Source organism: Macaca nemestrina, chromosome 10 (genome assembly GCF_043159975.1).
Source record: "Macaca nemestrina isolate mMacNem1 chromosome 10, mMacNem.hap1, whole genome shotgun sequence".
NCBI lineage: Eukaryota > Metazoa > Chordata > Mammalia > Primates > Cercopithecidae > Macaca > Macaca nemestrina.
In genome coordinates this window covers 92,850,235-92,877,971 of record NC_092134.1, presented here as the reverse complement: position 1 = coordinate 92,877,971, position 27,737 = coordinate 92,850,235, and the positions used below count along the sequence as shown (strand labels likewise).

At 35.1% G+C, this 27,737-nt stretch overlaps 1 protein-coding gene across 4 annotated transcripts in view; it reads left to right on the top strand.

Annotated features, from left to right (window-relative positions):
- LOC105470139 (contactin 1) overlaps nt 1–27,737 on the top strand; it is a 388,425-nt gene that overhangs the window by 195,695 nt on the left and 164,993 nt on the right. For all 4 annotated transcript variants that reach the window (XM_071071869.1, XM_011721914.3, XM_011721915.3 and 1 more), the window contains exons 2-3: nt 21,231–21,367; nt 22,927–22,959. In XM_071071869.1, coding sequence (XP_070927970.1) covers nt 21,307–21,367; nt 22,927–22,959 — 94 coding nt within the window. In that variant the 5' untranslated portion in view covers nt 21,231–21,306. The remainder of the gene's footprint in view (nt 1–21,230; nt 21,368–22,926; nt 22,960–27,737) is intronic.

Genomic DNA, 27,737 nt, shown 5'->3' with positions numbered 1-27,737 from the left:
TACATGTATATTCATTCATGTAAGTTTAACATGTTCTTTACTCATTTGTCTATTATTATGATAATAGTCTTTCATATATTAACTATGAGTTCCTTATAGCTATGTCTGTAATCTTTTTGAAGTTTTTTCCCAATTTATATTTTCCCCCTAAAATTCATTCTTAACTTTTATATATGCAATTTAAAATGTTTCCTTTGTATTTTCTTATATTCAGGGAGTTGGTGTATTTATTTCCTTTTTAAGTTAATTTGATTTTTACATTTTGACTTTTAATTCATCTGAGTTTTTGTTGATATATGAAGTGAGATTAGAATACTTACTGATTTTTTTCTAGCTATTTAATTGCCTCAGTGCCCTTTATTAAGTCATATTTCATATCCTTACCTGTTAGCACTTTCACAAATAGAGGATGTAAGCAATATAAATGTAAGCCTGGTTTAAATCTTAATTCTACCACTTACTAGCACCAGAAACACCACAATGCTGGGCAAATTGCTTAACCTACATGACTCAGGTGTTTCATCCCTAAAATGGACACAAAGAAAGAACCTATATCAAGGTTTTTGTGAGGGGTGAGATAATATATGTAAGGTGTCTGGCACACAATAAATGCTCAGAAAATGTTAGCTCTTATAGAATCTGTTTATTCTTCAAAGAACAACATTTTTTTGTTTATGAAGGTTTTTATTATGATTTTCAGTTGGTAGGATTATAGTTACTTTATTAGCCTTCAGAAACAATTTGGTAGAGTACTTAAGCACATGGACTCCAGAGCTAAACTGCTTGGTTGTGAATCCCAACATCCCAACTAGTTTACTGTGTGGCCTTAGCTAATTCACATCTTTGTGTTTCAATTTCTCTATCTGTAATATTGAGATATTCATAGCCCTTACCATAGAGATTTATTGTGAGGACTCCAATGAGAATGAAATGTATTTAAAGTGGTTAGTAGTAAGTGCTATGTAAGCATTAGCTATGATTTGTTTCAAAATAGTCTTAATGTCCTTTTCAACTATTTTTCTTCTTTTATAAAGTTGAGACTTATTCTTTCAAGTTTAGAGAAATTCCATTTGTGCTTTGATTGAAAGTATGTCATTTTGGAAAACCTTAAGAATATTGAGTCTTGTTATCAGAGAGCTGGTACATTTTTCCAATTTGTCAATGCTTCTTTTAAGTCTATCAATAAATATTTATAGCTTTTTGTTTCTTGTACTGATTCTTAAAAGTATTTTTAGGTCATCAATCGTGTGTTTGTTAATACTGCAGGCTGAGGCTTCATTTTTCTTATTTCTAAGTAGACATTGTTAGTACCAAAGAAAACTATAGTTTGTATTTATCTTCTGCTTAGTCACCTTGCTGAACTCTTAATGTTTGTATTTTATTTAAATCCATTTTCTTTGATATTGTGGTGTATAATCATACTGTATGCAAATAATAGTTCTGCATCCTCATTTTGATTGTTGTAAATACAATTTTTACTTCATTTTGAACTATATTTGCCTAAGCTCCAAAACAGTGCTAAATTCTGTGTTTCAGGTATGGTAGAAGACACTGGGATAAACAGACAGACCCGACAGTGACGGGCCCTGTCCTCACAGTGCTTTAAATCTATTCCCATGGACTTAACATGATATTGATCTATCAAATCCTGTGTGTTGGTTTGCATTATTTAGGGGAAATGTTATATAACCTTCATTAGATTATTAAAAGGGCTTATGACTGTAAAAGGTTAAGAGTCTTTTATTCTAATTTATAGTGATAAATCAGTCTCATTAATATCCTGATTAATTTTTGTGATGATTTATATGTTCTTATTCACTGTTACAGCCTTTTTAAAAATTGAAAATGACTGTGATAGTGTTACCCATTTCCTTACATGTGTACTGTATATATATTTTTAATTACCCATATTCTCAAAACTCAACTAATTTTTCATAGAGAAATGTTAAGATACATTGAAAAGAAAAAGACTTGAGGTACATTAATTTACATTTTTAAGAGTCTCATTTTGAGTGTTCAACAGTAGTACTGGAAACATAATTCAGTCTGTCATCACGGCTTGGTCCCCTATGGTTTCTGTAAACATAAATAAAAATGTGGTTTACAATCTTAACTTGTTTTAGACTCTCGATTACAATTTAAAGAAGTGTGATTAACAATAACAACAAAAAAGCAAGCATATAGAATTAGGTTTTCTTTTGCCAGCAATTAATCTTTTTGTGGACTGCAGAAACACGGGGGAAAGATAGCTGATTGGTAGGAAAGACAGCAAGGTGTTTACTGGGCCTGGTAGAGAGACTATGGGCCCATTTTATCAGTTTAATAAACAGAGTAAGAGTCTAACAAGCTGGGTGGCTTTCCACAAACAAAACAAGTTTGAGAGTTGTAGCAAAAGGAAGATATCCTTTCCCTTGATTTAGCATGTAGGAGAAAACCATTCACAGGAGGGGCACTCATGTGGACAAAGAACACAGTCTTGCTTCCCCTTCTGCCACTCGTTTCACTCCATAGCATCTTGCCAGTGGGTGTGCAGGCCTGTGCCAGGGATGCACTCCATGGGGCCAGTCTGCAGAAATCTCTTGAAAGTATTTTGACTGAAGCTGTTAAAAGTTGAACCATTTGAAATTTCTTTATTCTCTGTAAGGGTTAAACTAGGTTATTCTCTGTAAGGGTTAAACCTGCTGCCTTGGGAAATCCACTTCCTATCATATGCTTGTATTTGTAGTGGGAGGGAGATTCTTTAAAAGGTTGGTGAGAAGGACCAACCTTTTATATAGCTGGGCCTATAATTAAAATCACTGCTCTTTATTAACTAGATTTTAGCCATAATGCTGAGAGGAAAAAACAAAGACAGGGGATGTGATAAGTGATTTGAAAGAAAACAAAACAAAATTGTTATGAGTCAAATATAGTTGTCCAGTTTGAAAGGGATTGAAGGAAAGAAAAGGGTCTATTAGAATGTCATTGCTTCTCTTTTCAGTCTCTTTAATTTATCCCTTTACATATTCTGTGCAAATATTAAGCAATTTTTTAGGTCAGTGGCATAGTTGTAACTCTCAAAACAATTTGCTAATTTATACATTCAGGAATTTTAAAACTGTTTACTAAGCATTTCCTGTGTGATAGGTATTGTGGTAGGTTCTTGGATTTTTGAAGCCCCAAATCAATGGGAAAGTCAGACACTGAGAATTATTTAATCATAAAATGTAATACTCGTCCTTAAAGAAAGGCACAAATGGTATACATCTCAATGTATTATTATGAGTATTAAAAAAGATAATTCACATAAAGAACTGGCAGTGATCGTGGCAGAGTTTACCTATCATATGTATTCCAGTGATGAGAAGAATCATGAAGACCAGCATTATGCTGAGGATGAAGATGTGAGGGATCTTCATTTATTATCATTGGCAAGCTGCTTGACTTCTCTAAACCTCATTTGTCGATGTGTTAATTGGAGTCAGTAATAGTTATCTACATGTAATTCTGAAGATGAAAGATATTTGTAAACCACCTGTATTTGAAACAGTGATATTCTATAAATGAGTTATTTCCTTTACCAGACTCCTATCCATGAGTTATTAATCTCTAATACTATATGGATATTATCAATAAAAAAGAAATACAGATACATGAGTGGTATATTCTGAGAATAGCATTAGATATGGACTATCTCTAAGGTCATTTTTAAACAGAGCGAATATCACCTTTCCTGTGACTCCCCATTGTACTTTATTTCTCCCCATAATTTTTGTTATTTTTTAATAGACTTTAAGAGTTTTAGGTTTACAGCAAAGTTGAGCAGGGAGTTCTCATATACCCCTTGTCTCCTCACACATTGCCCACCCCACTATCAACATCCCGCACCAAAGTGGTACAGTTGTTACAATCAATGAACTCGCCCTGGTACATTATTAGCAACCGAAGTCCTTAGTTTACAGTAGGGTTACTCTGGCTGTTGTACATCCTATGAATTTGTCTGAATTTATAATGATAGTATCACACAGAATAGTTTCGCCTGTTATCCCAGCACTTTGGGAGCCGAGGTGGGCTGATCACGAGGTCAGGAGATCGAGACCATCCTGGCTAACATAGTGAAACACCGTCTTTACTAAAAATACAAAAAAAAAAAAAATTAGCCGGGCGTGGTGGCGGGCATCTGTAGTCCCAGCTACTCGGGAGGCTAAGGCAGAAGAATGGTGTGAACCCAGGAGGCGGAACTTGCAGTGAGCTGAGATTGCACCACTGCACTCCCGCCTGGGGTACAGAGCGAGAATCCGTCTAAAAAAAAAAAAAAAAAAAAGAATAGTTTCACTGTCCTAAAAATCTTCTGTCACTGCATTACAGCTCTGTGATCTCCCTATTTATTTCTCCCTCCTTGCTAATCCCTAGGAAACACTGATTATTTTACTGTCTCTGTGGTGTTGCCTTTTCCAGAATGTCATGTAGTTGAAATCACACAATATACAGTCTTTTCATATTGAATTCTTTCACTTAGTAATATACATTTAAGTTTCCTTAATATATTCTTATGGCTTGACAGCTCATTTATTTTTAGTGCTAAATAATATTCCATGGCCTGGTTGTACCAAAGGTTATTTATTGATTCCTCTACTAAAGGATGGGTTCCCATTTTTGGCAATTATTAACTAAGGTGCTATAAACATCCTTGTGCCAGGTTTTGTACTGACATACATTTTCAACTTCTTTGTGTAAATACTAAGGAGTGCGATTGCTGGATCATATGGTAAGAATATGTTTAACTGTGTTAGAAACTGCCAAACTGTCTTCCAAAGTGGCTGTACTATTTTGCATTTCTATCAGTAATAAATGAGAGTTCCTGTTGATCCACACCAAATGCTAGTGAGGATATGGAACAGCAGGAACCAGCAACATTTGGTGTTAGATTTTTGCCATTTGAACTGGTATGTAGTGATATCTTTTTACCATTTTAATGTGCAATTCCCTGATGATATATGATGTTGAGCATCTCTTCATATATTTATTTGCCATTTGTTTATCTTCTTTGGTGAGATGTCTGTTCAGGAATTTTGACCATTTTCGGGTTGAGTTGATTGTATTCCTATTTTTCAGTTTTAAGAATTTGTGTATATTTTGGATAACACTCGTTTATCAGATGTTTTTACAAGTATTTATCCCTGCCTATGGCTTGCCTTCTCCTTCTCTTGACAGTGTCTTTTGCAGAGCAGGAATTTTAAATTTTAATGAAGTCCTGCTTAGCAATTCTGGTTTTCATGGATTCTGCTTTTATTGCTATATCAAAGAAGTTTGGATTCTGCCCTTATTGCTGTATCAAAGAAGTTATTTCCATACCCAAGGTCACCTTGATTTTCTCCTATGTTACCTTGTAGGAGTTTTATAGTTTTGCATTTTAAATTTAGGTCCATGACTCATTTTGAGTTAGTTTTTGTGAAGAGTGTAAGGTACGTGTCTAAATTTTTTTGTTGTTGCACATGGATGTTCAGTATTTTAGCACAATTTGTTTAAAAGACTATGTTTCTTCATTATATTGCCTTTATTTCTTTGTCAAAAATCAGTTGATTATCTTTATATGATATCTAGATATATATCTTTATATCTAGATATAAAGATAATTTATATCTTTAAATTATCTTTATATTTGAACTCTCTATTCTGTTCCTTTGATCTATGTATCTGTTTTTTCACCAGTACCACAGTATCTTGGTGACCATAGCTTTACAGTCTTTATAGCTTTAAATCTTGAAGTTGGACAGTGTCAGTCCTCCAGCTTTGCTCCTTTCCTTCAATATTGTGTTGAACATTCTGCCTTTCCATGTAAACTTTAGAATCACTGTCAATATACACAAAATAACTTGCCTCAATTTTGATTGGGATTGTGTTGAATCTATAGATCAAGTTGGGGAGAACTGATATCTTGACAAGTTTGAATCTCCCTCACTATGTTTTTATCTTTGTGTTTTACTTAAATATTTTTCAAGGGAAGAATAATTTGTACTCTTCCATACTAGAGCCCTATCTAAAACGTTTATGCTTTTTGCTATCCTTAGTTTTGGTCAAATAACTGGTTGACTCTTAAGGTTAAGCAAAGATCTACCACTAAGAATTTGTATTGTGAGCCTGTCTGAAGGTGACTGATGTATAGATTAGATGCAATTAGCAGAAAGTGAGAGGAAGGACATAACTACAGTGGAAATGAGCTTCTCTCAGGGTCTAAAGTCTGTTACACTGCATACCCCTTAAAGTGTTACTCTCAATTGATTTTTTTTTTGTTTCATAAAATAATGTGTGCATTCTAGATGAGTCCAGGGAGTTTCTCATTCTCAGCAAAACACTTAATCCCAGCCATATTAGAATTTTGCCATGAGAGGCTGTATTAGGTTACTGACTCTTATTCAAATAAAAATATTAATTACAGAAAATAAAATAGAATCTTCCCAAAGAAGGAGACACAGCAACAGGAGATGGAAAAACCATAGCCAAACAATCATTATTACCGACATATCAGAAATAGCACCTGACTTAGTTAAGATACTGTGCTTTGACAGGAATGCTAATCATGTTTCAGGACATAACTTATCCAACAACTATACACTCACAGCCATGGAAAGGGAAGTCCACTTCTGCAAGGGCAAGAGATTTGAAACCTGAAACTTTGTAACTTTTTTGCTGACAGGGTTGGAGGGTGATTTGCTAACATCTCATTATACAATGTATGTTAAGAGAAATGTAAAGGTCAACACGTGGTGCTTTTTGTTTCTGCTGGAGTGCTCAGAGAGATTCAGTTCAGCACAATATCAATCATTACAAATTCTTCCCAGAAATTCAAGACACATTAATCATAACAAATGGAATTCAAGAAAAATGAAAACTGGGGGGTGAATAAACAAATATATGATCGAGTTGAAAACATAACAATATTTATTAAAATACCAAAAATATTAAATAGAAACATTCTGATGTAATGATTTCAGATATAGTTCAAACTTGAATAAAGAACGTATCGTCACATAAAATGTAAATAAGTATATCGCCTTTCACCTAAAGTTTTCCAGTTAAATGCAGAACCTTCCTCTTTACTCTAACTAGGTAGATAATTATATCACTCTGCATAGTCATGTTAGGAGTTTAATTTTCAAGCTAAATCAAAATCACTTAAAATGTCGATATAGTTTAAAATTTAAGAATAGAAATTTGGACATATCAAACTCAAAATTGATACTTTATTGAAAAAAGCTAAATGCCTTTGAATTGCTATAACAAACTTTATATGTTCAAAGTTAGTTCACAAAAATAAAAGAGGATAAATTTCTGCATTCTTCAACCCCCAAATTTCTAATATCTTTATTCTAAGAAACCACAGCTATTGTAGTGATATTCCTTCAATCCTGAAAATATTCAGGAAGCAATTTATTTAAAAAATGTTTTACCTTGACAGAAACTTTAAATCACAAGTCAAAGGTATTTCTTCTAAACTTGTAAAGAAAGTAAATAATCTACCAAGAGAGCAGACAGCTCCATGACTGCCAGTAGATAACAGTTCTCACTCCTTCCTCCCCTTATTTTGTTTCTTTGAGTTAGAGAGCCATGACAAAGGAAAAACAAAATAATTTCAGATTTATATTTCTGTTGCTTCATTTTTCTTCCTTCCATTTTGTTTATTGCATAAAACAAATTGATTAGGAGGTTCCATTACTGGGCTTCAAATGTTATCAATAAGCAGATGACTTCCAAGTAGCTCTCCCCCACTCCTGTCTGACCTCTAAATTCTGGTCTTATTTATTCAAATGTTTTCCTAGTATCTCCACTTGAATGTCTAATGGGAAACTCAAATCTAATGTGTTCAAAACTAAATTCTTGGTCAACTCACTTTCCCATCAAAACTCGAGTTCCCCTTTGTTGAAGAGCAACATGTTACACTCTGATAGCCACCCCAAAAGGCAAACACCCATCCCTGAATCCCTCCCTTTTCCTCATTTCCTGTTCCAATATCTCTACAGGTACTATGCAATCAGAGTTTATCTTTCACTGGTTCATACCCTCCTTGAAGACAAGGACCATATTTCTTGGATCTGTTAAATCCATAGGACGTAGCAGGGTGTATATACAATAGTCACTTAAAGATTTTAAAACAAATAAAATTACCTGTATAACAGCTTTTTCATTTGATAAGCAAATGATTGCTTTTACATACCTACATTGCAAGTGATACTGGCAACTTCACTGCATTGAAGAAGTCACTAGATCTTGAAAGATAAGCTCTGTTGTATCCTTCCTCCCAACTGTTAAAACCCAGAGAAGATATACAGAAAGAGTGAATGTTTATTTAAATTGTGAACTTTAGTTAATAATAATGTATGAATATTAGCTCATCAATTATAACAAATCGACTACAATAATGCAAAATGTTAATGGGGAAACTATATAGGAGAGAAGGTATGTATGGAGACTCTCTGTACTTTCCGTTCAATTTTCTTTAAATCTAAAACTGCTCTGAAAATAATATATAAAATGTGTCACAGGAAAAAATGCTTCTCTCATTTTATGCCATTATATTCTCAAGACATCTAGAGACCCATTTTTTCTCCAGTTCCCAATGTCTTATCTTTTAATACCTAACTTTTTATTTAACTTTTTATCTATTAGCTTACTATATTTCATTTCCTTCCCCTAAGTGAAAAGAGATAATATATAATGCTGACTTCATGAAGACTTATGAAGAAATCAATTCTATGAAATAAAAATATTTCTGAATGAGTTTATTACAACTGAGAGGGAAATGTGCTGGAAATTTACACTGAATAGTATCATTTTTAGAGAATTTGGTCCATATAAATTCAGTCTTGGCAGCTAGCCATTGGGGGTTTTTGAACTGGCATATCCTGAGAAATGTTATAACTTCTCAGTGGAATAAAGAAGAGGGGAAAGAACATTATAGAATGATTCTTTTCTGTAATACATTTCCATATAAAAGGGTTTTGAAAGTCTGGCCTCAAGATAATTCCGGAAATAGAATTAAAAGACTGCGACTCAAGTTTCTGTTTTATAGTAAGCTTAAGTTTTATAAAGTGTCAAATTGATGATCAGTTATATGGAAACCTCTATTTATAATAGTCTAGTCCATTTTTATACTACTTTTAATTTGCAAAGTTACTTTCATATATTATCTTATTTGGTATTCATAGTCATGCTGGGAAAATTGTAGAACAGATGCTAACTCCTAAATAGATAACCACAATTTCACAAAGTAAAGAAAAGAAATGCATGGAAGTATTCTCAGTCCAATTGTATCAGTCCATTTTCTATTGCTTCAAAACACCTACAACTAGGTCAGTTATAAAGAAAAGAAATTTATTTCTTCCAGTTATGGAGGCTGAGAAGTCCAAGGTTGAGTGGCCATATCTGGTGACAGCCTCCTTGCTGATGCAGACCCTGTAGAGTCCTGCAGCAGCAGCAGCAGCACAGGGCGTCATGTGGTGATGGGACTGCATGTGCTCGGGTGTTTGCTCAGGTCTCTCTTCCTCTTCTTGTAGAGCCACCAGTCCTACTCCCATGATAACCCATGAATCCATTAACCCATGAATGCATTATAATTCAATTACCTCTTTCAGGTGTCCCCTTTAAATACTGTCATATTAGGGAATAAGTTTCCAACACATGAAATCTGGGGGACATACGCAAACCATGGCACCAATGTTAACTATTTAATAGCAATTCTTGTGCTTCAAAATTTCTTAATGAAGGTAGTTGCACAGATGTTCATAGATGCTTTTCTTTTAATTATCAGCTCTATTCTAAGACACCTAAATCTTCTGAACATACACACAGACACTTACATGCTCACACAATCTTACACACATACATTTATTAATCACACTGTGCAAAGTATTTAAGCCCCAATAGGAATAAAAAGATATGTATAAGGCATGTTTTATTTTCCTCTCTCTCGGAAGCTTAGAGTGTAGTTAGGGGTGAAGAGAAACGATCACAGGTGTCTTACGTACATTTTTTATATAATCCTCAGAAGTATGTATTATATTACTATTCCCATTTTAGAAACACTGAAATGACTTGCCTAAATCCACTGAGCCATGTGCATCAGTGCTGACTATACACACAGTCTGTACTCTTGTCTCCCGGCCTCACTGCCTTTTGATAATATAAACATCTAAAATGCTATGAACATAGGCTCAGATATCCTAGGACAGTTTTATAGTTGGATATTCTGTTCTATTTATTGTCCATTAAGACGTATCAGAAACACCAACTTTCAGCAAAGAAAATACTTCTCCAAAATACTTTCTTTCCTCAACCTTTTAAGTTGTCCTCAAATATATTTTTTCTAATTCAGTTTCCCAGTATTCAATTGGAAGTGGCCTTGCATTTAAAGAGTAAGCAAGAATATAATAAGATATCAGTAGGTGAGACAAAGGACCACTCGAAGATTTTTGACAAGGAGAAGACCTCAGAAGAGGCTGTCTGAGGAGACACTTTCCTATAAAGATAAAATTTAATCTAGATCTTGAAATAGAGTTGAAATTTTTATTTTCTCTTTATCAACTGAAGCTAATAATAGTAGCTACATCATCTGTTTAGATGAAAATTGAGTTAATACTTAGGCTTTTAAAACAGAGCCTGACTTAGAAGTTGGAAGATGGAGTACATATATCTTAACTACTAAGCTAAAATTTTTTAAGTTTGTCTTTTAATTTCTATTGCCTAGCATAATGCCTAATACATAAAAGTATATAATAGATAATTGTTGAATGAATGATGAAATGATGATGTATCATTGGTAAATTTTGAGTCATAGAGTATAGTAAGAGAATTACAGTTTTTGGAGGTCAAATTGACATTTGTATTGTTCACTAAGCTTCAGAGATTTGGATATATGTTCTTTACAAAAATAAATGTTTAGACTGTTTCTTCTTGGTGGAAGGGATCAAAGTTTTCTCTAAAGCTTGTGCCTAACTAGGCGTTAAGGTTTTGAAGCTTGAAGATTTGCTTCTACTGCTATTACTAACTGGGGCTTGTATGAAGCATTTCACATAGTAGGTACTCAGAAAGTATTTGTTGATTGATAAGACTTGGATTTGATACAAGGAAATAGTTGCTTACATTCAGGAAGAGTAATTAAAGATATCAGAAACTATAGAATCACTTTCCTTTAGATACCAGTTTTTGTATAATCCACATCTCTTTATGTAATTTCATATTACTGGAGGCATGTATTGACCCTTGCCCTACTGACAAATTAATATTTGATATAAATTTGAATAAAAAGGAACAAAGCTCTCTGTACAGCCCAAGACTGTGTTGTGAATGTAAGTCTGAAACCTCAATGGTTTGGGGGCACCAGGTTAAGGTAGCCAGGTAATTTCTGCAGTATCTCTTCTGGTAATGAAACCTTTAAAAGGAGCCAGAAGAGCAGAACCTTCATAAACCAAAGTGCTTGGGATTAAATAGGATGATGATATTTACTTGTAGAACTATTCAACGACTCTCTGTGAAAGAAACCAAAAGTTCAGCACATGGCATTTAATTTAAGGTGCCATGATTTTAACACACTTCTCTTTCTCAATTATTTTCATGAGTATATGCCCTAGCCATGCTTATTCTTCAAAGGTCTCTGAATTTGGCCTTTATTTTTCTCCTTTCTCTATTGCTACTTCCTCCTGGATCTGCTTGCCAAATATGGAACAGTAATTTGCTTTTAGTAATTTCTCAGTAAACACATTCAACAGATTTTAATGGAGTATCTTTGATGTGTTAGGCATCATGTTAGGTAGTGTGGGGGGTATAGAAAAAGGAATGAGATAATCTGCTGTTGAGGAGTTTGTAATTTAGAAATTCCCTCCCTGAATAAATATCCTTGATTTACCAGTACTTATGCTACTGCTACAAAATGTCTGGACATGGTAGATACTTAGGAAATATGTATGGAATAAATTAATAAATAATTTTAAATTACCATTCATCTACCCTTATAGGATTACTTTGTTCTATATTCTTCAAAGAAAATGTGAATATATTTCTTTGTCTTTGAACAGCATGCAATAAAAACAGATGTCTGCATGGTTAAATTGCACAAACGATCACTGAGATTATCTTATATGTGTTTCAAATATAAATATTTGAATAGTTTTAATTGAAGTGAATTTAACATAAAATTCTCTTATGCTCTTTCTAGATATAAGGGCCTAAATAATTTTGGTATGAATCACCTGTCAGTTTAAGTACTGATACAATGACCTGTATTCAATGACTCTTTTATCTAAAAATCAGAATGTCAAGGATTACATCATCCCAGGAGGACTGTACCTTCCATATTGACATCTCTTAACCTGAATAGCAGCTAATAGGAGTTATGAGATCATCAGTCTCATTCTGCCTTCAAGGGTGGTCTCGTGTCAGAAGACACTCAGAAGTTTTGTGTACCTTTAGATTTGTGAAGTGGAATAAATGCCTAATATTTTAACAAAGATATCAGGATACTGTGCAGCATGGAGCAGCCTCGAGCCTTATAATCCTATGCAGCAGCATTAGGTAGAACGACTTAAGAGCGAAACCTCAGAAAGCACAGTGGCAGCAGCGATGAAGCCTTTTTGTTAGATGTGGGCATCTCCATAGAGGAGTAAGGCCATACAAAGGGAATATTACAGGACAGGAAGTCTTTCGAACTCTCAGGGTACATTGAGTGAGCTCTCGGATCTGGCACTGTTTCTTTACAGGTCTTATCCTTTTATGCTTATATGTGAGAGCAAAAGAGAAAAGAGTTTGGACATTCTCTTGCTGATGTAGGATTTTTTTCTGCTGTATTAAATCCTACTTTGGATCTTTATATATGATTCACAGGTATCACAAATCATGTTTCTTTTGTAGTAGTCTACCAATCTCAGATCGATTTGAATTGCAGTTGAGCAACAATGAAAGTTAAAACACAATCAATCCGGTCATTATAGTCCAATAAGGCAGTCTCATATAAAAGTCAGAAACCTTCTAGTTATTAGTCAAAGCAATACATCAGAATACCTTGTTTATTATGATACGGCAAAATGAATCAGATGTAGACATAGCAGATATTTATTTATCAGGTAGACCAAATGCCACACAAAATATACTATAGTCATAATTTTAAGAGACAGACTATTGAATACCATGTATCTTCTAATTTTTAGAGATGCATTGGCTGAACACATGGCCCTAGAACACATTTACATGCACATAGATACCTATACATTGTTCTCTGTGAGCAATGAAAATATTCCAACCTTCACTTAACACACTTACTACAACAATTCTTGAACTTTAGTATGCCCACAGATTTCCTGGAAAACTTGATTAAAATGTAGATACTAAGACTATTCTTCAAGAGTTGCTCAGAAATCGATCTTATTAACAATTACATGCTAAATGTTATTAATGTAGGTGGCCCTTGAACCACAGTTTGGGAAACACTGACTTATGGTTGTGAAAAATATGTTAATTATTGAATATGCAAAATATTTTTTATAATCTAAAGCAAAGACAGATACTAAGTATCTTTTAAAAAAATTAAGTAATAAACAATAAGGGATTTAAATCTGTATGGAACAGAAGATGTCAAACCTTTGCTCTGTGCTCTGTTACTAGCTATTTGTATTTGAGCAATCCATGTAATCCCTTTAAGTCAGTCCATCTCTAGAAATGGCTGCTGAGGAGAAAAAATCTTAAGGCTTTGACAGATATGGATGTTAATTAAGTGCTGACAGCACGACATGCATTTTAGAGAGCAACTGACTGCTTACATTTTTAGATAATTTGATTTATAATTAAATTAATTGCTCCTTTATTTTTGAAATGATGTAATGCAAGCAGAGGAACGTAAAAATAGTGAAACTTTATTTGTGATGTTTATAGCACATATTTTTCCCGGGATAATTTAAGCCCATGGTGTCATACAGGACTATAATTGCTACAGCCATGCGTATTCCCTGGAATTTCAAGAAACCATCATTTTTAGCTGGTAGCAAAAAATAGGAAGTCCCACACAGATTTTTGTCCTACATTTTGGGAGTGTGTGTATGTATGGTTAGGTGCCTTGTAAAGTTCGAGAAAATGCGGAAAAGCCCTGCTGATTCCAAACTATCTTGCCATGGAACTGGTAAGGTACCAACTCCACACAGTTATTTTGCCTAGAATTACAAAATTTGAGATGCTAATGGAAAATGGAGATAATAATGAACAAATCAAGTGATATTATTTCTTGCTTATCAGCAATTCTGAGAATTACTGATTCAATCAATGAACAAAAGAAGCACTGTTTTAGCAAACAAGATTTAGAACTCACAAATGTATTTGCGAGATTTCACTCAACTTCTTTCCCATCAGTATATTAATAAGAATCAGTTTATTACTCAAGGGCAAAGCCATATTTTAGGTTTGGCAAATAATTGCTGCTTAAAATATTAAATGAATATTAAAGGAAAGATAAAACATGGTAGATAGGTTTTAGTAGGAGTTGGGAAGGATGAGGAGATGTGAAACTGACAACTGCTCTGTTGTCGATGATTTACATGAAGCATCTGAGTAGAAGAGACTGAAGGGAGCCAGGCAATGAATGGGAGTCCTGAAGGAGACACAGTAACCTCAGATACATAAATGCAGTAGAGAAGGAAGTAACAGGCATATCTGCTTAAAATCTTATAAGCCACTAACTTGTACATTTTCATATCTGATCCTGAGCAAATCTCTCACATTTCTAGAACTGTACTGAGTTAATAGGGATCATGTAGATTGCCCAAAAATGCATAGCTAGTAATATAGCCAGGATTTGAATCCTTTTATTCTAGACATTTAAATTCCCTATGCTTTATTAACTTTTAAAAGAGATATTTAAAATCTGTTCTGGATCTAGATCATAAAAAGGATTTCTTATATCCAAAACTTAGCATATTTTTCATAACGCTAAGTCAGTGTTTCCCAAATTGTGGTCCAGGGGCTACTTAACACCATTTGGGGTGCACTTGTTAATTAGGCAGATTCCTGAGTAAATCACAAGAATAATAAGAATTTCTGTGGAAATAGCTCAAGCATCTGATTTTAATCAAGCTTCCTAAGTAATTTGTAGGCATACTAAAGTTCAAAAATTATTGTAGTAAGTGTGCCAGGTGAAAGTTGGAATGTTTAACACTCTAGGGATGTTATACTTGATGAGATGTTTTAGAATGTGTTGTTGTATTGCTCCTCTTTCATGTATACAGCACACACATTCAAGTGACAGGCTGCTTGAGGGGCTAAGGCTGTTGCCATCTGAAGACCAACGCAGCTCTACCTACTCGTTGAACTACAACATATTTTATTCTGTTCAAATATATTTCATACTGATTGTAATCATTTGCAGGAAAGGGGGTATTCTCCTTGTGTGTGTTCTGTATTCCCTGGCTCAGAACAGTATGGTCTTCAGAAATTTTTATGAAATGTATTTGACCACAGCAGAAGCTTATTCAATTTAAGCACATATCATTCTAGGCAAAAAGACACCAATATGTCACTTGATGCATCCCCAGAGTGTTAAACATTCCAACCTTCACCTGGCACACTTACTACAGTAATTTTTGAACTTTAGTATGCCTACAAATTACTTAGGAAGCTTGATTAAAGTCAGATTCTTGAGCTATTTCCACAGAAATTCTTATTATTCTTGCAATTTACTCAGGAATCTGTCTAATTAACAAGTGCACCCCAAATGGTGTTAATGTATTGATGTATTGATGATGCATTTGTAAATAATTTATTTGGACTATCCGGCACTAGAATAAAACATGACAAGAACTAGATGGAGGTCTGTCCAGCAGAAAAATGCGTATCTAGATATAGGACAGATTTCTCAAAGGAGAAAACCCTAGTGTTGTCTAAAGGAAAGAGGGAGAGGGAAGAAGAATGACAAGTAGAGGAAGAGAGAAGGAGAAAAAAAAAGACAAAGATGTGTCATACTGTCTTGCCTTACTGTATTAAGTGTTGTTGTTTTGAAATATGTGTAAGAGATTTAGTAAAGGATGCCGGAGAACAGAAGGTGAATTCTGGAAATTAACAGAGTGCCAGTCCATGTCAGGGATCCATCAGTCATGGAGACCCACAGAGTTGTGTGAGATTGTGAGATGCAACAGCAGCAGCAGTACCTGGCATAAGTCCTGGCTGGGTGTACAAGAGATTGCAGGACTCTAAAGGCTGACACGTTCAGGGAACTGGCCAGCACAGCATGGCCTCAGAAACAGGAATGCACCCCCAGTTCCTGCTTCTGGGCCTTCTTTCAGTTTTTGAGAAGAAACAAGTCTGCTCCTGTGACTGGCACATGTTTGTCAGAGTTGCTTGTTTTTTGCCTCTGCCACTTCATTTTTTGCAGCACTTTCAGGTCCATGGAGGTCAGGGGGATAGCTGTGAATTAATAAGTGGTATGGCCTCAAGAGAGAAGTAATAAGGACAGTTTCTTCCACATTAGCAGGAATGCACTCAGCTTGCTGTCTTCTCTACTGTGCTGCTGAAGGACGTGATCAGGGAGGCACAAGTGATGGGATAACTGGTGACACAATAGAACAGATCACCAGCAGAAAAACAAATGTGTGAACAACATATGAAAGATACTTTTATACCCAAATGGCAAGAAATCCATTTCATAAAATAAATTACATGCTGCTGGGGATGTCTCACTGTCCTACTGAAAGACAAAACATTTTGAAGTGAAGGAAAAGATAGCATGGAATAACACAGAGAGGCTCAAAGTAATGAACTCTTCATTCTGATTAGAGTGTACATATTCAGAACTGGAAAACAGAGACTTTCAGTAATGCCCAATAAACCACATATTTCAAAATGCTTTTAAATATTGATACTTAAAATATCCTTTTCTGGAGTATGGAATCCCTAACAAGGATCAAAGCCCCAGTAAGAGACATTTTCCTTCCTTCTTTCTTTCTCTTCTCTCTCTTTTTTTTTTTTCTGAGATGGAGTCTCTGTCACCCAGGCTGGAGTGCAGTGGCATCATCTCAGCTCACTGGAAGCTCTGCCTCCCGAGTTCACATCATCCTCCTGCCTCAGCCTCCTGAGTAGCTGGGACTACAGGCGCACACCAGCCACCACGCCCGGCTAATTTTTTGTATTTTTAGTAGAGACCGGGTTTCAGCATGTTAGCCAGGATGGTCTCGATCTCCTGACCTCGTGATCCGCCCGCCTTGGCCTCCCAAAGTGCTGGAATTACAAGCGTGAACCACTGCGCCTGGCCCTCTTCTTCTCCTCCTTTCTTTTTCCTTCCTTCCTTCCTTCCTTCCTTCCTCCCTCCTCCCCTTCCTTCCTTCCTTCCTTCCTTCCTTCCTTCCTTCCTTCCTTCCTTCCTTCCTTCCTTCCTTCCTTCCTTCCTTCCTTCCTTCCTTCCTTCCTTCCTTCCTTCCTCCCTCCCTCCCTCCCTCCCTCCCTCCTTCCTTCCTTCCTTCCTTCCTTCCTTCCTTCCTTCCTTCCTTCCTTCCTTCCTTCCTTCCTCCTTCTCTCTCTTTCTCCCCTCCCTCCCTCCCTCCCTCCCTCCCTTCTTTTCTTCCTTCCTTCCTCCCTCCTTCCTTCCTTCCTTCTCTCTTTCTCTCTTTCTTTCTCAGAGTTTCACTCTGTCACCCAAGCTGTAGTACAGTGGCACGATCTCCACTCACTGCAACCTCCGGCTCCCAGGTTCAAGCAATTCTCCTGCCTCAGGCTCCCAATTAGCTGGGATTACAGGTGCATGCCACCACACTCAGCTAATTTTTTTGTATTTTTACTAGAGATGGGGTTTCATCATGTTGACCAGGCTGGTCTCGAACTCCTGACCTCTGGTGATCCACCCACCTCGGCCTCCCAAATTGCTGAGATTACAGGCATGAGCCACTGGACCCAGCCCCTATTCTTATTTTAGGAAATTAAAGTTCATTTTGAATTGAATTATAGTTATGCACATGGTCCATTCATTTCATCATTTATTCAGTAACTCCATATCGAGTGACTTCTGTGTGCCAGGCATTAGCGCCACAACAATGAACAAGATAGGTATCCCCTGCCCTGGTTGGCTTATGGCCTAATGGAATAATAAATGGTTACTGAATACTTTCACAGTCAACACTTTGCATGCACAACTTTATGCAAACCTTGCAATAGTGCTATGAAATAGATATTCTTTCCATATTAAAAGGTGAGGACAATTAGGTTCAGAGATTGAGTAACTTGCCCAAAGTTGCAAGCTAAAGAATGGTTGAGGCAAAATTCAGGCAAGATCCAGCTAATTTCCCCTGTACACATTTGTGCATTTTGGCGCATGTTCTCGTATACTGTGGTCATTATTGAGAAGGAACTGCTAAATTACATTCTAGCCCTAGAAAAGTTTTCTGTATTTTATTTTCAATTTACTGAGATCTCTTGCTGTAGGTGGACACAACTAATGTTTTTTTAGGCCTATCCCACTTATTTTCCAGATTATCTATAAAGTTCATGGGTAAATAGACCAAAATATCACTGATGTAGTCTATCAAAATGAAAAATCAGAAGCAAACTTTCACAGACGTTGCTCTTAATTCTTCAACTTTATTTATCTGTTTCTTTTTCTCTCTGGTCAATGCTGCTTTCTTGCCCCTCAATACCAACACTGCAGTAGCATCTCTTGCTCTTAAATGTGAATATCTGTGGGAAACATTTAGAATTCTCAAATTATAACAGTTTATTATTACACAAATTAGGATTTCACCCTGTCGCCCAGACTGGAGTACAGTTAGGATTCCACAGATTATGATTTGTGTAATAATAATAAAATTAAAATTAAAAATAATAATATGTTTTCTAAGTTAATTTTTACAAAGTCAATTGTTTGGCATTAAAGTTTTGGCATCTTTATGTGTTTGCTTTTTCTAACTTTCTCTTCATTAAAAGAACTTGTCTTATTTTGTATGCGTAACTCAATGAGAAAAATTAGAAACTATCAGGCCAAAAAAAAAGATCAAATCCACATTTTTGTGACAAAGTCTAGATAGGCATAACCAGTGTATACACATTTCAAAAATTTTCACTTAGGTCTATATGTGGATAACGACGTGATGCACAATCAAAATAAGAAGCTAAAAATCTTTTCACAGATCACGTAATTAATTTTCCTGTCCTCTGAAAGAATTGTTTTTCATTCTTCACCAGTGTTAAACTATTTAGTTTCCTCTCTGCCCAATTCTGCCTAGGAAAATAAATTAATAAAAATTTTAAATTTCAGACATATATATTAAAAAGGAAAAATATGTTTATCCTGGCCCATATGTTACCATGGGCGAGGTAAAAATTTTGTCCAGCCTCTGCCAAATGCTAGGATTCTTGCAAATCAGGGAGTATGTGTGTTCTCAAAATCCATTAAAAAATAGACTCCTATATTTTTCTTTGACGTAACAGTGTGACGCAAGCAATCAGTAGGATTTTAACATTGCTGTTTTAAATATGTTTGACTATATTTATACGTTGAACACTAGAGCATTAGGTGTTTTCCTTTTAGAATTGTTTTCATGCTTTTTTTTTTTTTTTTTGACACAGAGTTTTGCTTTTGTTGCCCAGGCTGGAGTGCAGTGGCATGAAGGTCTCGGCTCACTGTAACCTCCACCTCCCGGGTTCAAGTGATTCTCCTGCCTCAGCCTCCCGAGTATCAGGGATACAGGCGTGTGCCACCACACCAGGCTAATTTTGTATTTTTAGTACAGATGGGGGTTTCACCATGTTGGTCAGGCTGGTCTCGAACTCCTGACCTCAGGTGATCTGCCCGCTTCGGCCTCCCAAAGGGCTGAGATTACAGGTGTGAGCCATCATGCCTGGCCCATGTTCTATCTTAATTTATATTTTCACTCAACTCTATGTCATGAGATTTCAGTTATGCTATTATATATTCTTTTAAAACAGTGACTTAATGTCTTTTCAAGATGAAACTCCTATTGTGTCATTACTGATGAGTGCTCTTTCTAATGCCCTGGGCCATATCATTCTTAAGGTGATCCAGTAAGTGGTGGTTGAGGCAGGAAGTCACCAAATGACTCAAATCTAAGAATGCAACACTCCTGTATAATGCCCTGCCTACTGCAGGAAGGCCCATTCCCACCATGCTGTGTTTACCATGCTTTCAGTGAAAATGATTAACACTTTTTCACATTTAATAGCATACAGGTCCACACAACTATGTCATTGCACTGGCTTGTTCACATATCTGTGTACTCTTTTTCTATGAACTTCTTAAGAGCAAGCAAACTGTGTCTTTCTTTTTTGAGCCTTCGTAGCTACCTGCTTTGTCACAGTGGTGGATTTCACCATGGAGATGATGAAACTTAAGTTGCAGCGCCCTTCACCTGCATGGGGCTATTCTGGGATCCTGGGTGAAACCTTAGCAGTGTAATCACATGGTCGTACATTACTGCAAAATTTTTAAAAGCAAGATATTTTAATTAGGCTGCTACATGGTTTTGTAGTTTCGTTTACATTAGTAATTTTTTTTTCTTCTTGTCCTGAAAGAAAGCTCTCCGAATGGACAATTTTGACCCCACAAAACCTTGATTGTCACCTGTTGACATGCAAGGAACACTTATTTGCTTTTTCATTGAATTAATAAGCGAAAGAAGTAAAAGGGATGAGGAGGAATGAATATTTTGTTAATTAATGTATTTTAACATTTAAAATTAGCATGTCTGGCAAAAATTTTCTTTAAGCCACCAACAGAAAATGCTAACATCATCACCCTTGTGTAATGTCTGTGAGTTTACAAGCTCTTACACAAATGTAACTTCAATTGAATCTTTCAACCAGGGCTTCGATTAAATGTAACCTTCAATTAAAGTGACTGATACCAAAATGTTTACAACTGTGCTATTTGTAGAAAAGGATTATTATACTCAATGGTTACAGGGGAAAAGAAACCTAAACACAGGATTAAGTGACGTTCCTGATTGCATTGTGTCAATACTAGGATGTCAGCTGAAGCCTTCTGATACTGACTCCACTCCTTTCATTACATGGTGTTTACAAATATATTTAAAGGAATGAAAACTTATTCTACAAACAAAAAGCATAAAGTCAAATAGGTTAATAATGTTTTCCTCAAATGATGAACATTTTCCATTTCCTTCCCTTTCTTTCTTCTCCTCTGCTCTCCTCCTCTCCCCTTCCTTCCCCTCTCCTTCCCTCTATTTCTTTCCTTCTCGTTTTCTTTCTTGATGCAGGTGTTTAAAATTATCCAATTGCCATAAAGCTAAATTCTTTTTTGGAAAATTGAACCGAACTTCTGCTGAATACAAGATGAAAATGTGGTTGCTGGTCACTCATCTTGTGATAATATCTATTACTACATGTCTAGCAGGTAAGAAATATCCTTTGTATATTCTACATATGTTATGTCAACATAATTGATATGTGTGTTTATTTATTAAATGTGTTGTATGAAGTAAAAATCCTTATTTGCTCTTGACATCTGGGTCAGACAGGTAGATAAATATGTATTAAGGGTGACCCTATTTCCTTTTTAATTTCAATTAAGATTTCACAAAACATTGCCAATCTTGGTTAATAGTGTGCTGGTGAATGTTTAAAATCTAGATCTCTGGGGAGATCCCTGGAGGGCAGCATTTGTCTATTACTGGGGAGTAAATTCTCCTACCATGGCCAGTTTCAACTTGACACCATTTAATGTGGAACTGGAAAGATGTGCAACAGCTCACTAGTTTGTAGTATTTTCACCACTCAGATATAAGTAACCACAATGGCAAAGAGAATATAAAATATAGCAAATAAAAGAGAGAAAGCAATGGGTTTTAAGCATTTGTTCCCTTTGTTCTTAGTATAATTTATTTCTTTGTAAATTGATATAATTTTTAATACTGGCCATGTTTAACAACTGATTCACAAAATTTCTGAAAATTAATAATCACTTCCTAAGAGCTATAAGTAGATGCAACACACTACTGAATCTTACAACTTTTTTACCAATTTGATCAATATAATTTAAAAAATGATTAAAGTAATCTACAGTGTGTGTAGGGACATAAGACTAATAAAACAATTTTGAGAGTGACATTCATTTTAGGACAAAGAATTATCATATTTCTGTCTTTCAAAGGCAAGTGTGAAGCATTCAGACCTATTTCCTACAATGAGAGGCACACCATATCTTTATCTGAAAAACTGATATAATTTTACCCAACTAGTACTTATTGAGCTAGGTCATTATTATGAAAGTATTAGAAAAATTGAATTCTAACAATCAATTTTTCTAATACTCTCATGTTAATAACCTAACTCAATAGATACTTGTTGAGTGACTGTTTTGTTCAAGACTTAAATGGTCCTCATCCTTTTGTATATAAATCCCCACCGATCACTTTAATGATTAATCTGAAAGGCATCATTATTAAGAACATTAAAAAATTATTTTATTTTGGGGAATAATTTTTATTATGCTCACTCCAAAATTCAGAAAAGATCATTTCATTAGTACTCAAGGATTTTAATGACATTGATAAATATATATTTTATAACCAGGGTAATTGTGCACACTCACTCACATACATTTATGTAATTACATGCATAATATATTTACATATATAGTGTAAATATAATAAAGAAAAAATTTGGTAAAGTCATTGTGAAGTCTTATTTTTGTGAATAAAATAAAACAAAAATTATCCTATTAGTACTTAAAATTCATACGAATTCTATTGACTGCAAACTTTGGTGCTGCAACTATCAATGTAAAGATAAGAAATAAATGTCTGCACAGATGTGAAGATACTTCAACCTTTATAGCAAAGGGCCACTACTCTCATTCCACTGTCTAGCATCTCAACTATTTAAGTAATGTTTGAAACCACAATTCAAATAACTGCTTCAGGATCAAAATTTTGTTTTTTCTTTCATTTTTAGAGTTTACATGGTATAGAAGATATGGTCATGGAGGTAAGTTAACCAAAGAGTAAACTTTGTAAACACCTTTTCCCTATTGAATCATATTTTATCCTTGTTGTAAGCTATTAACTCTCTAAACTTTAAGGCAAATGGTTAATGTTAGATCACTATGAAATTTTGTAAGGTGATCTTTCTGAGATTGTAAGCAAACTGTTGAATGAGTGGCTACATCATAAACAAATATCCTATGAGAGGACTGTAGCAAACGGAAAATATTCACTGTGGCTGCTATTTTTTCCCGCATGCTTTGTAACAATGCTATACCACTAAATTTGGAAGCAATATTTTAAAATTTGTAAGCATTGAACTTATTTTTGAAAACCTCTTGCTTTGTTGCAAGGGAGATAACTAAAGTTAGTGAACTTGGAATCTTAAGATTCAGTTCAATTAAAAGTTCACAGATATTGCAAAATTTATTGTTTAATAACCTCGCAGTTTAGATCCTATTTCAACTACCAAACAGATATTGCAGAAATAAAGTCAGCATGGCATACTGGAAAAAATACAGAATCAGAGTAAGACCAGCCTGAATTTGCATTTTCAGCTTAGTACTCACTAGATGATCTTACTCTCTTGTGTAAATTATATAACTTCTATGAGTCCCAACTCTCCAATATGTAAAAATCACAGAATTGTTGTGAGGACTGAAAAATGAATTGCAATGATAACTTCTAGCATAATGACTGGCAAGTAGGTGCTTAATGAGTGTAGCAACACTAGTAACTTATAAAAGCCACTGCATAATGGTAGGAGAATGAAAAATCCTGAAGAATCACTGAACAACCAGTGCTAGAACTTGCATGCCAAATCAAAGCTACCCATTGTATTAGTCTGTTTTTACCCTGCTGATATAAAGACATACCCGAGACTGGGAAGAAAAAGAAGTTTAATTGGGCATACAGTTCCACATGCCTGGGGAGGTCTCAGAATTATGGCAGGAGGCGAAAGGCACTTCTTACATCGCAGCAGCAAGAGAAAAATGGGGAAGAAGCAAAAGCGGAAACCCCTGATAAACCCATCAGATCTCGTGAGACTTATTCACTAAGTATTTTTAAAAAATAGCCTATGGCTGCTTTTTCCAATTCCTTGACCCATATTCTCCTTTTAATCTGCTGCAATCAGTGTTTCCCATGACCACTCAACCAAAACTGCCTTATCCATGTCACTAATGTCACACATTGTAAGTCCAATGGTCAATTCTCAGGTTTCCTACTTGACCTGCTGGCAGCAGTGCTGCAGTTCCAGGTATCACACAGAGACATAACAATGTCTCATAGGCAAAGGGAGTGTGCTCATTTTTTCTTGTATCTATCTATCTTTAAAAACAAGGAGACCTTTCTCAGAAACCTTGCGCTACATGTCCAGAGTTGGGTCACACATTCACCACCAAACCCATCATTAGCAAGAGTAATGGCATCACTGCCAGTCAACCTTCCCTTCTGAGTCATGTGAGGGATGGGTTGATCCTTGAACGAGGCTGAGCTTTGTCATGAAGGTAAAGGGCAAAAGAGGAGCTGATTAGTCAACCAACAAAGTCTGCTGAATTACTCAGGTGAATTGAAATTGAGATTTTTCTCACAAATGAAAAAGTTCCATCCAATATGTCATCCAGCACATTTAAGAGTTTTTAATGATTATTTTACAGCAACATTAGTAGCTAGTGTTTAAATGTATGTTAACACTATTTAAAAATAAAAACATTTTATTTTTATTTTTTTTAAGACAATTCAATTTTACTGAATTTCAATTTAATCTGCTTAAATTAGGAATGTAAAACCTACTATTAATTGGGAATATTGACTCGGATAGAGAAGTTTCTTGTTTCAGACTACCTTGAGTATTGCCCCCCTGTATTTTTTATTATTATGATTATACTTTAAGTTCTAGGGTACATGTGCATAACGTGCAGGTTTGTTACATATGTATACTTGTGCCATGTTGCTGTGCTGCACCCATCAACTCGTCATTTACATCAGGTATAACTCCCAATGCAATCCCTCCCCCCTCCCCCCTCCCCATAATAGGCCCCGGTGTGTGATGTCCCCCTTCCTGAGTCCAAGTGATCTCATTGTTCAGTTCCCACCTATGAGTGAGAACATGCGGTGTTTGGTTTTCTGTTCTTGTGATAGTTTGCTAAGAATGATGGTTTCCAGCTGCATCCATGTCCCTACAAAGGACACAAACTCATCCTTTTTTATGGCTGCATAGTATTCCACAGTGTATATGTGCCACATTTTCTTAATCCAGTCTGTCACTGATGGACATTTGGGTTGATTCCAAATCTTTGCTATTGTGAATAGTGCCGCAATGAACGTACGTGTGCATGTGTCTAAATTTGAAAAACAAAGTACATAAAAGATTATAACAAAATCATCAAAACCAACTTCACTCTTCATGTCTTTAAGAATATTTTTCTTCTTAATTTTTTTTAGATTTTTTGAAAGCAGTATCATATTCCATTAAGATAAGAGAGCAAACATGAATAAGTTGCACATAATCAATCTGTAATGTTTAGATATTTAATTAATAACTAAATCATTTGACAGCAAATACGTTAGATGCTTTTTTCCACTTGTGGTCTGCATTTACTTTACTTTCAGAAAGAAAAAAAAACCTGCAGCTATTGTAGGACCAGGCTAATCTAAAATGAAAATAAGTATCTTTAATTCCTTTGTAATTCATTGAGAAAAAGTATTTTTAAAAAGAAATAAAATAGCAGTATAATATATATTTTGTAAAAATTGGGATATGAAATAATATATAATTTATATTTTGCACATGTAGAGTTAAGATATGACTGTATAATATCCAAAGCTAACATTTAAAAAAACTATCTTCATTGCTTGGCTGTAGGGAGGGCAGGTAGAAAATTTCACATATCTTTATAGTACTCGCACCAAGATTTCCTGTATATTTTTTCAACTAGACTCATATCAGTCACTAAGAATTATTTTCAGTACATATTTCTATCTCCAAATATGATTGACATTTTATAGCAGTCAGTGACCTGTCACTATTTTGATCTGTGGTCCCAAATAGCCCCATTAATCAAAATAGACTAGAGTTAGACTGAAACAGGCCGAGTTCTGGAAGTAGATCCACGAGCCCAGTCATGCTATATATTAGGATGTACTAAGATATGAGGTAGGTGTCAGCAGATGCCCAGCCAGGTACGTAAAACAGAGTCTACATGCTTCAGAGGTGGGTCACAGGACAAGGAAGTAGATTCTCTAGAGAGACGTGACAGGCTCCCTTTGGGCAGGTAAAACCAAACAAGGAGAATTCAGTTCACTTAACTTTCATGCTAACCTGACTATATTCTTTATTCTAATAACTGTATTTCTATAAGTTTTTGAGACCAAATCCTTACTTTGCATGTTTAGTTATGGAAAAGTACTGCAATGTTACCTATTACCCATGACCCTAAAAAATTGGGGCACCAGAGTATTTAAAGGCTAAGCCCATCTTCTCTTATCAGCAGGAAATGGTTGGCAATGGAGAAAGGAAGCTGTACTGTGTAGAAGAAGGATGCTTTGTGATAATTTAAATATTATCTCATTTAGAGAGTTTCAAGGGAGCTTACACCACTCCCCACCCAATAATCACTATAATACTGCAAATGTCGTAAAAATTTCCATTTTAGTCTCTTGAAATTTTGATGCCATCACCTTTTTCTAATAGATTTTTCCTAGGACTCTTCTTATAACATGCCTGCATAAAATTGTGCTTACTAACTAACAGATTGAGGTGACGTATAATAGAATGGGAAGTGGAGTTTGTCTCAAAAAGTATATAAAATGAATAAAAATATCTCTGAAGCACAAATCATAATTTTACTTTCAATTTCCAGAAATAAAATAGAATAGCAATATTATAGTGGACACTCTCCACATAGTGATAGGTGAAGTAATCCCATTTGAGATTATATAATTGACTAATTATATTAATGGTGAAAATGAGAATGAAAGAACAGTAGCTTTCGCCTCTCGTTTACATTAGTAAATATGACTGCAAATATTCATACATTATTTCTATCTTAATCTTTTTGATCACATTTAAGAAATGTACTTATGTCTGTAATAGATTTATGATAATCACATTATCTGGTAGGAAATAAATGCATTTGCATTAAAAGCAGATCAAAATAGTGATATGAAGTGTTAAAGCTTCAATTAGCTTGAGAGATCATCTATAACTTTATGCTCCTTTTAAGAAGAATCTATCTAGTAAAAAAAGGAATGTATTTAAAAAATAATTTTAGTTTTTAAAAACACAATCTCTATCTGTGGTTTGTTTCTCATGCCTTTTAACCTCATAATACTTCCAAAGCATCAAAATTTGTCATCTAAGTGTTTCCATGGCTGTAGAAAAAAATCAATAGATGATAGTATTTTCTGTAGGCTGAGAACATAATGCTTACATTACTGGATCCTTTGCTGAGCCTTGTATTGAAATATCCCTGAAAATTCTTTTCCCTGCATCTGAGCACCCTAGGTGAGCTAGCATGGTCATAAACTAAGGTACAGCCTACAAGGGAGACATGAGGATCATATTCAAGAGGTTCATGCTGAACCTGGCAATGCAATACAGATGCTTGTTTTGAGTAGTTTTTCTCTCAAGGGCCCAAATATCTTCCTAAAATAAAATATATACAGTCATTGCTAAACCATCAAACAGAATACATTATGTGATTCAGGCTTGAAAAGTTTAGAAAAGCAAGAAGCATATAGTTATGAAATAAAATCTTAACCGAAAAATGAATGTGATGT